General features: G+C 45.9%; 1 protein-coding gene across 6 annotated transcripts in view; it reads right to left on the bottom strand.

Moving 5' to 3' along the window:
* The window catches only part of LOC130550261 (neurexin-2-beta-like), a 64,980-nt gene that overhangs the window by 18,123 nt on the left and 32,363 nt on the right, over positions 1-14,494 (bottom strand). For 4 of the 6 annotated variants that reach the window (XM_057327686.1, XM_057327681.1, XM_057327687.1 and 1 more), the window contains exons 2-4: positions 14,017-14,198; positions 3,021-3,192; positions 2,353-2,442 (exon numbers count right to left, since the gene is read on the bottom strand). In XM_057327686.1, the coding sequence (XP_057183669.1) occupies positions 2,353-2,442; positions 3,021-3,192; positions 14,017-14,198 (444 nt within the window). The remainder of the gene's footprint in view (positions 1-2,352; positions 2,443-3,020; positions 3,193-14,016; positions 14,199-14,494) is intronic. The other 2 variants (XM_057327684.1, XM_057327685.1) reach the window with 1 other exon arrangement.

Below are 14,494 nucleotides of genomic sequence, written 5' to 3'. Positions count from 1 at the left end.
AGAGAGAGAGAGAGAGAGAGAGGAGTGGAAGTGAGCTGTTAAACACGTTTGTTCGTCCTCACTGAGTCGTGTGAAAGTACTGCCAGACTGAATTTATGAGCAGCATCACTGCTCTACAACTGTGTTCTGTGTCATCAAACTCAACGTCACACACACACACACACACACACACACACACACACACACACACACACACACACACACACACACACACACACACACACACACACACACAGAGAAAGATGTTGATCTCATGTTACAGGAGAGTTTGTGATTGTCTTCTGTGATCTTTTCATAAATCTAACCCTTTGATAAGACGTCTCCCTCTCTCTCTGATCTATCATGAGTGTCAGGATGTGTGAAGGACCCGCTCAGTCACTCGTGTGCAGTCTGGACTTGTTTTCATTAGAGTAATGTTTGCTCATAAATCATTTACAGAAGAGCCAGAAAGATCAACATGATGATGTTTGAATCATTCATTTGAATATCATAACCCACGCTCATAACTGAACAGAACACTCCAAACTGCACTAAAACACAGTCAATCAATACATCATGTGTAGAGAAAACTTGATTCATTATATAGAAGGAAGAAATGTTAAAGGGACAGTATTCTCTCCACGAACGCTTCAAGACTGGAACGTCTACTCGCCCAATAAAAACCAAATCTGATTCATTACATATAAATAACCATGTGTGAGCGGTTCAGAGACATTATATTTATTCATTCATGAACGCATTGTGCGTGTTAGTGTCTTTAACTCATTGATTATTTGTAAGCGGATTTGTTTGTTATGTGTGTTTAGAAACAGAGTTATGACTGAGGGCTTTACATTCAGAAGAATCTGTAGATATAAAGACGGTTCGGCCCTCAGGGTTTAGAGGAACATTGATCGGGATTTACATCAGTTAAGAAACCCTTTGAGTCATCAGACACCACAGTTCATTTCTGTTCATCTGTCAATCACCACCGACAAGAAATTCAATTTACAATGACCGTCTATGAGGCCAAACACACTTCATGTTAGATGATCAAAAAGACACAATCCTGCCTTCTGGTGTTCAATGTTACTGTGAAAAAACATTTTTTGTCATTTCCAGTTATAACACTGATGTGTGTTATAGACGGTTTCAAAGTGAAAGCATGAACAAACATTACTGCGCATGCGCACATTCATGGACTGCCCTTAACTTCCGGCACACGTTCACAAACAATAGAGCGCCTGTAGATGATTTATGATAACAATAAAAAAAAAGAGAAAAAGCGTTACTTGGCTAAACTTGTTTGTCTAATATTTTGAATTTAGGCTGCGATACCAAGCTCATCCGCTAGATGTCAGTGTACCACACACTCTCTTTAAATGCGACCGAACTACAGGACCCATTCAACAAATTGTTTATTTAATTAAATGAACACACAACAAAATTAAACAAATCGTTCATTTAATAAAAATATGAAACAATACAATAATATAAATGGTATTAATAAAGTCAATTAAGTAAAATATAAATATTTATACTATTTATTAGACACTAGCAAAACACAGACGGAAGTTAACTGCAGTCCCGGCGCGCGCGTCCGATGAAACGCTCTATATTGACTGAGATTGAAATAAATGTGCAAAATTATAAAACATGGTGTTAATAAAATCCCTGATGTTAATATTTATCATATGATGTGAACACATAGGGGCGGTTTCCCGGACAGGGTTTAAGCCTAGTCCAAGACTAACTTAAAATGTTAGAGATGTCTTAATCGAAAACAACTTGCGCTGACAAATCTTGAAATATATAAATGTGATTGTTTTGTCTCAAGATGCTCACCAGTAATGTTTTTTTGTAAAGTATGTTTTTAAAAACTACTTAAATATCCTAATTTAACCAAGGCCTAGTCCTGGTTTAAGATAATCCCTGTCCTTGAAACCACCCCTTAATGTATTTTTGTCATTTTATGGCTGCGACTATTTAAATCTGATCATTAGATTGAATGTTATTTAGCCTGAATTTCACAGACGGCGTGACATTGATTTAAATGGAACTCATGGATAGAAATGATTTAGATACAGGACAGCAGCGTCTGAACTCAAAGGGTTAAAACTGAAGGAGGAGTGTAGAATTGGTGAAATAGAGTCCCTTTAACGTCTGGCCAGTTTGAGTTGAGTTTGCTGGGGGTTAAGGGAGGGTTATGTGAGGTTATTCATCAGATTAAACCTCTGAAGAAGTGCAGTCTCATCTCGCTCTCATTTCTTTTCAGTCTCATGGTCAGAAATGAATGGAGGACTGCACTTCCAGCAGAGATGTTTAGCGTGTTTAGACATTGCTTCATTCGTGCGTTTGGTGATGTTTCTTTACCTTTGTCGAGTAGCCACTCGTCTACTACCCGACCGAGTCGGTACGGGATTCTTTGTCTAGCAATAGCCAGCCGTTCATTATCAAAGTTCCCTTTGAAGAACAAACAGATTCACAGGTTACAATCTGGAAGGTCAAAGGTCAGAGGTCAGTGAGGTTTAGCAGGTCTTTGAGGTTTGGAGGTGTTTTTAAACATGAGTTAAGCAGATTTATGGGTCATTTTAGCGTTTTATTCTGGACTATTACACAGCATTAAAGCCTCATCCCACATCTAAAAGCCTTGTGTCCTCATTACAAATGCATCTTTATCAGCGCACTGAGATGTTGTCTGCTCACACTCGACGTCACACCAAACCTCTTCTACACCTCATCCAAACCGACAGAAATCTTGACATCTGCACAGCTCAGTTTTCTTACCCACAATCCACTCTGCTAGGGTAAGTGGGTCACTGGACATTTTTATTTCTCCGGTCGTGTCATGAAGACCTGCTTTAACATGCTTGTGTAACCACACGTCTGCGTGCGTGTGTGTAAATGACATCATAACATCATGAAGAGGTTTGGTGTGACGTGTGTCTGAAAACATCTGCACTCACTCAGACATGGGTTGAGATTTGGTTCAACATCATGACATCACTGTGTTTCAGACGTGATTTGTGTCGTGCGCTCACCTGAGGGAAATCTCTCCAGGATCGGCAGATTGTCCACCTGCAGTGTGGCGTTTCCTCCGCTCCGCGTGAATCTCACCACGTGATATTTCCCATCACTCACCATCACGCCACTCTCCTCGATGATGATGTCATCCGTCCCCACGTTAAATATAACCCCGACCCTCCCTCGCTCCTGCAGACAGACAGGTTAGATGCATGAGTTGATTGTTTCTGTTCACTCATAACTCATCTCTTTCACTTTAATGTCCTGTGATTGATGTCATTTACTTCAGGTCACCGGTCTCTCTCTCTCTGCCTGCTTCACTGCAGCTCATCTGTGTCCTTGTGTGCCAGCAGAGCTCACGTTTACATGGATTTTAAAGGAACAGTTTACACACGTCCATAAAAACAGCTTTACAGTTTTTAAAGCATTTGTTTCATTTTTAGTGCTGGATTTTTCATAGTCTGGTAAGTGCTATTTCCAGGATCGTCACATCCATAACACTCATATTCCTCCAGAATTCCTCCAGAACGGCCAGAAACCTGGGAGTGGTGATCGACGATCAGCTTAACTTCACTGATCATGTTGCCAGCACCACCCGGTCCTGTAGATTCATCCTCTACAATATTAGGAAAATTAGACCCTTCCTATCCGAGCATGCTACGCAAGCCCTAGTCCAGGCTCTTGTCCTGTCCAGACTGGACTATTGCGATGCTCTACTGGCTGGTCTTCCATCTTGTACAACCAAACCTCTTCAGATGATCCAGAATGCAGCGGCAAGAGTGGTCTTCAATGAACCCAAGAAAGCGCACGTCACTCCTCTCTAAGTTAGGTTGCACTGGCTCCCTATAGTCGCTTGCTTCTAATTCAAATCTCTGCTCTTGGCCTACAAGACCACCACTGGTTCAGCACCCCCATATCTTCACTCGCTAATTCAGACATATGTACCCGCCAGATCCCTTGCGCTCTGCAATGGAACAGTGTCTTGTGGTGCCGTCCCACAAAGGGAAAAAATTACTCACACACACTTTCTCTGGATGTGTTCCACGACTCTGGAACGATCTCCCTCTTGTCACAAGATCAGTGGATTCTGTAGCAGTCTTTAAGAATCGGCTAAAAACACATCTCTTCCGTCAACATCTTACCCATTAGAACAGTCTTCTACTTCTTTTCTACTTTCCTATTCTTAGCTTGGTATACTGTGATAGGCTGACTGAGACCAGTTGTTCTGCACCTATGCATTTCTGTTCTTTTGTTGCACAAATTGCTTCTACTGTTTTTCCCCTACTTTGTACGTCAATTTGGATAAAAGCGTCTGCTAAATGACTAAATGTAAATGAATGGACACATGAAAATAAAATAAAGTAACTATTTTATGTTCTATGAAGAGACATTCCTTCTCCATTTGTCGGGTATTTTTCCTTCTGGATTGTACATTGTAATTTCACAGAAATCCTATGACGTATGGAGCCTCTCAAACACTGTGTCCTTTTTTAGTCCCGTTCATAATGCAGGTTTATTTCAAACATAAAATCTGTGCATAGACTGATATTTTTCTGATCTTTAAACCCTATAAGAAATGGTTTAGTAATATTTAAACCGATGGATCAGTATATTGGTAACAGATATGTTCTCTGAGTGTTTATATGTCACATCCATAACGCTGGAATTGCCCTCGTGTGTCTGTCTGTAAGATTGTGATGTGTGTCTTTCTGTTCACTCAGTTTTTAATGAACATTCTCACAGCTTTAAGTGAATGACAGAAGACTTGAATTAGATTATAATGAACTGCTGACTTTCATCTCTACAAATACCACCACAGAGACATGAGCTGAAGAGAGAGAGAGACTGTGTGTGTGCGTGTGTGTGTGCGTGTGTGTGTGTGTGTGTGCGTGAGTGAGTGTGTGTGAATTGATGTCACCGCAAACATTTGTCTGTGTACTTCCATTACAGCAATGGCAAGTTAGCATTATGTTATTTTAAATACTCTGATGCGCAAAACCTCTTCAAGAAGGTAACTTTAGTGGCATGTTGATGAACAGTAAACCAAAAACTGCCAGTGTAAATCTTTACATTTAACAGGATTTGTACAACCAGAAAAAAACAGCATCTGTGGCCTAAATAAATTGTAAAGAAGGCCCAGCAGTTATACTTCCTCCGTCAATTGAGGAAGTTCAACCTACCACAGGAGCTACTGACCCAGTTCTACTCAGTGGTCATCGAATCTGTTCTGTGCACTTCAATTACTGTTTGGTATGGCTCGGCCACCAAATCAGACCTACGAAGACTACAATGGACATTTCGTAGTGCTGAGAAGATTATTGGTGCTCCTCTGCCCACACTTCAGGACCTGTACGATTCCAGAGTGAAAAACAGGGCAAGAAAAATCATCATTGACTCCACACACCCAGCACACAAACTTTTTGAACTGTTTCTCTCTGGCCGGCGCTTTAGAGCACCAAACATCAGGGTTCTCATTTATAACCATTGTGTACGCACAAAACATGCCCTGACAGAGGCGTATGCCACTTCCCACGCAAAAGATGGGATTTATAAAAACAAACTTAACGGAAAAATGTGCGCACCTGCACGCAAACTCTGACCCATGCGTACGGACATTTTGGAGACAGTTTGGCGACACCGATGGTGAGTTAGTGAACTCAAGTTCCCTTTCTGTCGGTCTCTCGACGTTGTGTCGAGCCGACAGATGGGGTTCGTCCCTGAGAACCAATCGCTTCCGACTTCTTAGAAAAGGCCAATGAAAATTGGCGAATGAAATTTTCATGCCGGATTCCGCCCCCGGATATCCAGGTATAAAAGGGAGACGGCGTGCCTCATTCATTCACCTTTTGTTCTTCTGAGCCTTCGCTCATCATCAACAGACTTCGCTACAAGTAGCAACTACAAGACTGCCGGCTCTACCACGTGGTGCAGCGGACTGTCCCTTCCTGCGGCGACTTCCCCTTGGCGTCTCACGTTATACTGAGACCTCAGCCCGTCTACGTGCCCAAAGTTCCCACCATTCCTTTTCGGGACCAGGTGGTGAACTTACAGGCGCTCCCCACCGGGGAGGAAGACCCAACCCCATCCGTGTTGTGTCCAGTACGCGCACTGCGCCCCTACTTAGACCGCACACAGAGCTTCAGGAGCTCGGATCAGCTCTTTGTCTGTTTCGGAGGTCAGCAGAAGGGGAGAGCTGTCTCCAAGCAGAGGTTGGCTCACTGGATTGTGGACGCTGTCACAACGGCCTACCAATCCCAAAACCGCCTGTGCCCACTTGCAGTGAGAGCTCACTCCACCCGGGGTATAGCCTCCTTGTGGGCACTGGCATGCGGCGCCTCTCTCACAGACATATGCAGAGCTGCGGGTTGGGCAACACCTTCGCGAGGTTCTACAACCTCCGCGTAGAGCTGGTGTCAGTCTGTGTCCTGCATGGCCACATGTAGGACCGGCAACCGGTAGGATGTACGCCTATGATGGTACCTTCCCCCCTTTCTCGAGTGGGTCAGCGTACTAATTCAGCCTCCCTTCTTTCCCCACTGGGTGAAGAACAGGCACTCCATCCATCACTAAGCAAGCACCTCCTGCGGGCAGGTTGGGCAGAGCAGCCCTGCCCCTTTGGCCGGGTACCAACTGAGTTATCCACAACATAGCTCTAACCGGACCTAGTGCAACCAGACGTTGTAACCCCCCAGCACAGCGGTTCCGTCTGATGCATCCTCATGTTGGTTCCCACCTTGGTAACCCATGACCTCCCCGGGTGGACCTCCACCTCGGGGTTAACTCCTACAGTCCGCATATTCTTCCCATGAGCTCTCCCCTAACGGTGAGACCATGTTGGTATCTCCACTAAACTCCTCCCTACGGTAGGAAGTGGTCTCTGTAGCGCATCCCCCGCTTGAGAAAGAAGCACTTACCCAGTGGCCTTACGGTACCAGGCGGCTTCTTGCTGTTAGAGAAACAAGGCCGCCGCGCGTGAGGCCGAAGGTAGGGGCCTTCCCACCTTTCAAGAAAGCTCTGGGACCCCCTACCCACCCACTGGTAGGTTACAATTTCGCGGTAGCGTTCACGGCTGACACGCCCAGGCCAGTCACCGTCGCTTCGCTAGAGATTGTGACAGGGCACAGTGTTTGGCGTTTGGCGTATGGCGTTTTCCATAGGAACCCCATCTGTCGGCTCGACACAACGTCGAGAGACCAACAGAAAGGGAACGTCTTGGTTACGGATGTAACCTCAGTTAGACATTGTGTCGAGCAACAGATGGGGTTCGTCCTTGAAAACCAATCGCTTCCGACTACTTAGAAAAGGCTAATGAAATTGGCGAATGAAATTTGCATGCTGGACTCCGCCCCCGGATATCCGGGTATAAAAGGGAGACGGCGTGCTGCATTCATTCACATTTTGTTCTTCGGAACCTTCACACTGATCGACCTCGAGACTTCAATCTCTACGCCGATTTACTGCTGGAATCTTATGACGTGGTGCAGCGGACGGTCCCTTCCTGCAGCGACTTTCCCCTGGGCGTCTCGGCAGTTCCAGAAGTGTTCGAGTTTTTCTCTAAAAGAGCAAATTTCTCCAGCGTGGCATGTTCCGCATTTCTCATGGGTGCAACACACTCATCAAGGAGGGGGACTGACACGATGTCTGCTTCCAGTACGCTGGGGCAGACGTTGTGGATACGTCCTGCTCGCACTGCGGGTGGTTGATGATTCAGACGTTGCTTCACAAGCGGCTGAGTTCCCACAGGACTCAGCCACCACCTCGTCTGCTCCCCGTTCCGTGACGGCAGGACTACGGCCCTGCGAGGGTGTGACTGAGGAGGTTACAACTTCTCGTGCGGGGCAAGCACGTGCTGGTTTGCTCACGGCAGCTAACACGACTCGCCCGACGCCTCCTTCTTTGGAGTCAGCAGGTGATCAGCTCCCTGCTAGCCACACATATCCCAGGCGTCCTGAACCAGACAGCCGATGTGCTCTCTCGTCAGTCGACGCCTCGTGGAGAGTGGCGACTCCATCCCCGTGCCAGCTCATTTGGGAGCAGTTCAGCCAGGCACAGGTGGACCTGTTGTCTCCCCGGACTCCACCCATTGTCTGCTTGGTACTCCCTGACCGAGGCACCCCTTGGCACAGATGCCCTTGCGCACAGCTGGCTGTGGGACAAGCGGAAGTACTCCTTCCCCCTAATGAGCCGCATTGCACAGACCCGCATTGCACAGACCCCCAGGGAAGAGGAGCATCAAGTGGTACTAGTTGCGCCCTACTGGCCCAACCGGACTTGGTTCTCAGAGCTGGTGCTTCTGATAACAACTCCTGCCTGGCCGCTTCCCCTGACAGAGGACCTTCTGTCACAGGGGAAGGGCACGTAACGGCATCCCAGGAGTGGAACTTCCATGTCTGGACGGGACGAGAAGATCCTGAGTGGCCCACTCCCTGCGATGGTTGGGACATCTCTCAGGCTAGGGCCTCTGCCACTAGGCGGCTATACGCCCATAAGTGGCGCCTCTTCTCGTCCTGGTGCTCTTCTCGAGAGAAGACCTGCGGAGTTGCTCGATCTGGAACGTGCTGTCTCTTCCTCAAGAGAGACTGGAGAGTAACCTCTCCCCCCTCCTCACTGGGAGTGTATGTAGCCGCTACGGCCGCTCATCACGACCCAGTTGCTGGGAAGCCTCTGGGACAGCACAACCTGGTCATTTGGTTCCTAGGGGCGCGAGAAGGCGACCGCCTCATCCGTGCCCCGTACCCTCTTGCGACCTAGGTGGCTGGCCTCAAGAGGCCCCCCCCCCCTTTCGAGCCCCTCGGTGCTGCCGCTCTTTCTCACCTCACGATAAAGACAGCTCTCTTGATGGCGCTCACCTCCAAGAGGGTAGGGGACCTACAAGCACTCTCCCTGTCCACAGATTGCCTAGAACTCGGGCCCGGTGATTCTCACATGTTCTTGAGACCCCGGCCCGGCTACGTGCCCAAAGTTCCCACCACTCCCCCTAGAGACCAGGTGTTGAACCTGCAGGCACTCCCCACTGGGGAGGAAGACCCAACCCCATCCGTGTTGTCCAGTACACGCACTGCGCCTCTGCTTGGACCGCACGCAGCGCTTCAGAAGCTCTGAGCAGCTCTTTGTCTGTTTTGGGGGTCAGCAGAAGGGGAGGGCTGTCTCCAAACTGAGGCTGGCGCACTGGATAGTGGATGCCGTCCCTACGGCAGACCGATCTCAAGATTGCCCCTGCCCGTTAGGAGTGAGGCACACTCCTCATGGGCACTGGCTCAGGGCGCCTCTCTGGCAGACATCTGCAGAGCTGCGAGGTTGGGCTATGCCCATCTCCTTCATGAGGTTCTACAACCTATGTGTGGAACCTCGCGTCCTGCAAGGCAACATGTAGCACCGGCAGCCTGTAGGGCGTACGCCTGCTAAAGCCTTTCCCCCGTTCTTTAGGTGGGTCAGCGGCTATTTCCACCTGCCTTTTTTCCCCACTGGGTAAAGAACAGTCATTCCATCCATCACTAAGCACTTTCCTGGGGGCAGACTGGGCAGAGCAGCCCTGCCCCCTTAGGCCGGGGAACAGTTGAGCCATCTACTTAGCTCTAACCGGACCTAGTGCTCCAGATGTGGTAACCCCCCCAGTGGGCGGTTCCGTCTGATGTATCCTCATGATTGGTTCCCACCTCGGTAACCCATGACCTCCCTAGGAGGACTCCCACCTTGCGGTTAACTCCTTCAGTCCGCACTATTCCCATGAGTTCTCCCCTGATGGTGAGACCATGTTGGTGTCTCCACTAATTCCTCCCTACGGAGGTAGTGGTCTCTGTAGCGTTTTTCCCCCAGGGGGAAATAATGCTTACCCAGTGGCCCTTACGGTGCCGGGTGGCTTCTCGCTGTTACAGAATCAAGGCCTGCGCCCGTGACGGCCGGTGGCAGGGGCTTCCCACCTTTTCTTCAAAAGCGCTGGGACCCCCTACCTCTCCACTGGACAGTTACAATTTCCCACTAGCGCTCGTCTGACTCGCCCAGGCCAGTCAGCGTTGCTCCGCTGGAGATTGTGACGCGGCACAGCGCTGTGGCGTTTTCCATATGAACCCCATCTGTCGGCTCGACACAACGTCGAGAGCCCGACAGAAAGGGAACGTCTTGGTTACGGATGTAACCTCAGTTCCCTGATGGAGGGAACGAGACGTTGTTTCCTTCTTGCCACAACGCTGGCTGTCCGCCTCAGCTTTCGGGGGATGCTCAGGCTCCTCAGACCAAAGGTGAATGAATGCAGCACGCCGTCGTCTCCCTTTTATACCCGGATATCCGGGGGCGGAGTCCGGCATGCAAATTTCATTCGCCAATTTCATTGGCCTTTTCTAAACTAGTCAGAAGTTGATAGGTTCTCAAGAGCAAACCCCATCTGTCGGCTCGACACAACGTCTCGTTCCCTCCATCAGGGAACTGAGGTTAAATCCGTAACCAAGACGTTACATCCGTAACCAAGACGTTTTCTGTACAATAGTCTTTATTTTTTATATGCATATTTTAGAATCTTTTAGACTGTAAATCTTATTACATTGTATTGTCGTTGTGTTGAATGTCTGTACTAGAAGCTTCCTACACCAAAGAAAATTCCTTGTGTGTGCAAGCACACTTGGCAATAAAGCTCTTCTGATTCTTCTTCTTCTGATTCTAAATGATTTAGTTGGAAGTCTTTTGTGAGACACTGAAGTAGTATAAATCTATCTCTTTTAATTGAATGGAACCCATTGAGTATGAGAGAGTTTAGGGGATCAATAAACAGAGTTTAAATCTACAATTTTCCAAATACTATTGGCTGTAGGACACTGACACTGTTCAAGCCCCTCTTATGGCTGGAATACACTACAAGACTTTTAAAATCTGAACAGATTTTTTTTCAACTAGACATCATACACTTGCAGATAGAAACACACAAACTGATAAAATCTTCAGACTGGCACAGACTTTCTGCAACAAGTCCAGACTGAAAATCTGGGCAAAATCTGAGCAAAAGTCTTGTAGTGTGTTCTAGCCTTAAGACTGAGTGACAAAGTCCAACATTCATTACAGGTCATTACAACAAAATGCCAAGAGCATCCCATCAAATCATTCTTTCTGTTTCTACAAAATGCAAAGAAGACCAAAATTGTGTACAAGCTCGACCTCCTCACACAAAGGGATGCTCTGGATGTAGGCATGCACTATAAAATAAAGTTGTGACAGTGACACAGGGCCTGTTGCTTCAACACTATTTAACAGTATGATTTCACTCCCAACAGGCAGATTCAACCTCCAATCAAATAATTTGTTGAAACTGAAGGAAAACTGAAAAAAATTACACGTGAACATGAAGTTTAAAATGTAAGGCTAAACAAGATTATTTGCATATATGTCTCTTATAACCCTGCCTGATTCATTGTCATGAAAAATCAACTTGTTGCCCCATCGGTCTTTCTCTACAACCATCACTGGCATCCTCTCTCTCTCTCTGTCTCTCTCTCTCTCTGTCTCTCTCTGTCTCTCTCTCTCTCTCTCTCTCTCTCTCTCTCTCTTCAGGCAGCCAATATACAGCACACACACACAGGGCCCTATTGTACACCCGGCGCAACGCGGCGCAAGGTTTCCGCTCGACGCAGTTCTCATTTTCCCGTCCTGTACCATGTTGTTTAAATAGCAAAAGCATTTGCGCTCATTTGTGCGTCCATGGTTGTGTTGGTCTATAAAAGAAGTGTGCTCAGGCTCATTGTTGGCGCTTTGCTATTTTGAGGAACTGAAAAAAGACTGCGCCATATACCAACTCAAACCAGGTCTAAAGTCAATGGCGCAATATTTTTTTAGTTATTTAAAGAGCGCATTAAGAATATGCGCCTATAGGCGGGTGCACAGCGCTCAGCAGCACACAATAATGCCAAATATTACAAATAAATGGTTTACAATGTAAAATATTATTATTGTGGACATAAAGATAAAAATCCGGCTTGTCCTGTAGACGGTCTGCTTGCGCGCTTTAACTTCTCGCACAAGCAGACGCGTTTCCTTTCTGGAGAAGTGTCTGCTCTTCCAAATATCGCCGTGTAAAGCGCGAGCGCAACTGGCTCTTAAAGGGAATGAGAGATGAGACTCTGATTGGTTTACTGCATGTTACGCCCAAAAAACACCCATTACTCATCAAGAGAATCGTGACGCCCCGTTTAGACCATGCGCCCGGGCACGCCGACCATTTCCCGTAGTTAAATTAGCAAAAGTGGATTCGGACACGCCCTGAGTGCACCTGCGCTGTGCGCTTTAAACCATGCGCTTAGATCATGAAAATAGGGCCCAAGGCATGCGGTTTTCATATACAGTTTTTCTCGATTGCTAACACACAATTCATGAAACAACTCACCCTTTTCTGACAACTATAAACACATTCTCAGAACAATACACCAACTTGTACAAACCCCACACACAAACAGTCTCAATTTGCAAAGGTTTAACCATGTTCTCATTCAGAAAACACAAACACACAATATAATGAACTGATGGATAAATGTGTGCTATTTGAGTTTACATCTTGACACTTCAGTAAACATTCAGTTGCAAAACTGATGACACACCAATCAGATCTCAGGATCATATCAATAGGAGCACATCCTAGAATCATCTACTGGGCTTCATACTACTTACGGTAAACATACAGTATAATTACAGTACACACTTTATATGAGAGACATCTCACTATTCTGTATCCAGTAAACTGTAGCACGTGTACACCCTTTTTACCTGTTCTGAATTTTTGCAGAAAATACGGAATACTTTTACAAAATTGGGCCAAAGGTGCAGAGGATGCCATATTTTTTACATTGCCTCCTATTGACAAATGGCTTCACTGTATTGTTTCCTTTATCTTCTCTGTAAGTGGCTTTGGATAAAAGCATCTGCTAAAGGCCTGAATGTAAATGTTATTTGTGCAGTTGTGTACTGTATTGTGTTGACCAGTTCATCTTTGGTTTTTGAACTTCTCTTGTCTTGTAAGATCATCTTCATCTACTTGACAGTAGTGTAATGTTTTATTTTTTCCTAAAGCTCATTCTTGCACTTTGCTCTATGTGCACTCTTTTATGTTGTATATTCTATTAAACACTAAGCTGTCAAATTATTCTTGAATCCCACTAAGAGGTTTAGTAACAGTGTTTTGAATGGATCTCACCAGTGTGTAAGACTGTGTTCAGTGTGGGTGTTTTTGAGGGCTTGTGTGTCATATCTGCAGGAAACGTTTGGTTTTTCAGCCAGTTTGAATGGTTTTGAGAAGATAGCTTCATTTTGACCTGACAATAGGATGTTTGGGGAATTGGGTGAGTTGTTATGGATTTGTGTTTACTGTTTTGAGAATACGAGGCATAATTTCAAGAAATGTGTTCAAGCAATCGAGATAAACTGTAAATAAAAAGAAAAAAAAAGTAACTGTAGTGCACCAAACTGGAATTATTTGGATTTACACTAGATTTCTTTGGCAATATAATTGTTTGGAATTGCTCTATTAGTAGCTTTTATCATTTGATGGGAATATTAAAAAAACAACTTTATTTACATGAGTCTACTCGTTTGATATCAAATACCTTATCATTCAACACAGATGCATGTCATGACATGACAGTATATTCATGTATTATTGTGGCCTATAATTTCATTGATTACATTTCATTTATTTTTTATTCATAGTGATTAATGAAGTGATTTAATATTGCACCATGACAGAGAATCAGTGGTAATATCATCACAAAGTTAAGCAACAACTAAGGTTTAGCCTGACAGTTAGCCTGCCCTGGACCAGACTAGTTTCCCAGCATAAGTTGCCATAGTAATGGCATGAGTGCCATAGTTCAAACTATTTTAATTTCACTTTCTGAAACCAAATCCACCATCAGCCTGGTTTATTTCCTAATCTTGTTTTGTGAAACAGCCGTCAGGTCTCATCTGTCACAACATAAACAAAACACATGTACAGTGACAGACAACAAGCAGCTGTTAGTTGCCGGGTGTGGTTCTTACTATGTGAAGCTCCAGATAGTCCCCGAGACCCTTAGCGCTCTCCACCCGCACCAGCACAGCTTCTTTGAGCTGAGTACTGAAGCCCACCGCCAGCCGGTCTGCCCGCGTGCTCGGCCGGTCGTTCGGTGGCCACGTGTATGTGATGAGGGCTCCTCCACGACCGAAGATATACGTCGTCCCAGCTGAGAGAAAGAGAGAGAGAGATGATCACATCAATGAAACGTTATACTGTGAATCATTCAGACTACACACTTGAGTTCAACAGCGTCAGATTAGTCATTCATTAGTCATCTTTCTGGATAATGAAAAGACAACACTTGATAGTAGTCACTCAACGAGTGAAGCTGAGAAGAGTCGGTGGCATATAAAGAATATCAATCATTCCAAACACAGGCGTCTCCCCACAGACATGAGGACTCATGACAAACAACAAAACATCAGCCACACCCCTCCCCGTCACGACCCGTCGATCAGAAAA

This window comes from Triplophysa rosa, unplaced genomic scaffold (genome assembly GCF_024868665.1).
Source record: "Triplophysa rosa unplaced genomic scaffold, Trosa_1v2 scaffold272_ERROPOS173870+, whole genome shotgun sequence".
Taxonomy (NCBI): domain Eukaryota; kingdom Metazoa; phylum Chordata; class Actinopteri; order Cypriniformes; family Nemacheilidae; genus Triplophysa; species Triplophysa rosa.
This window is presented reverse-complemented; position numbering and strand designations above follow the sequence as displayed.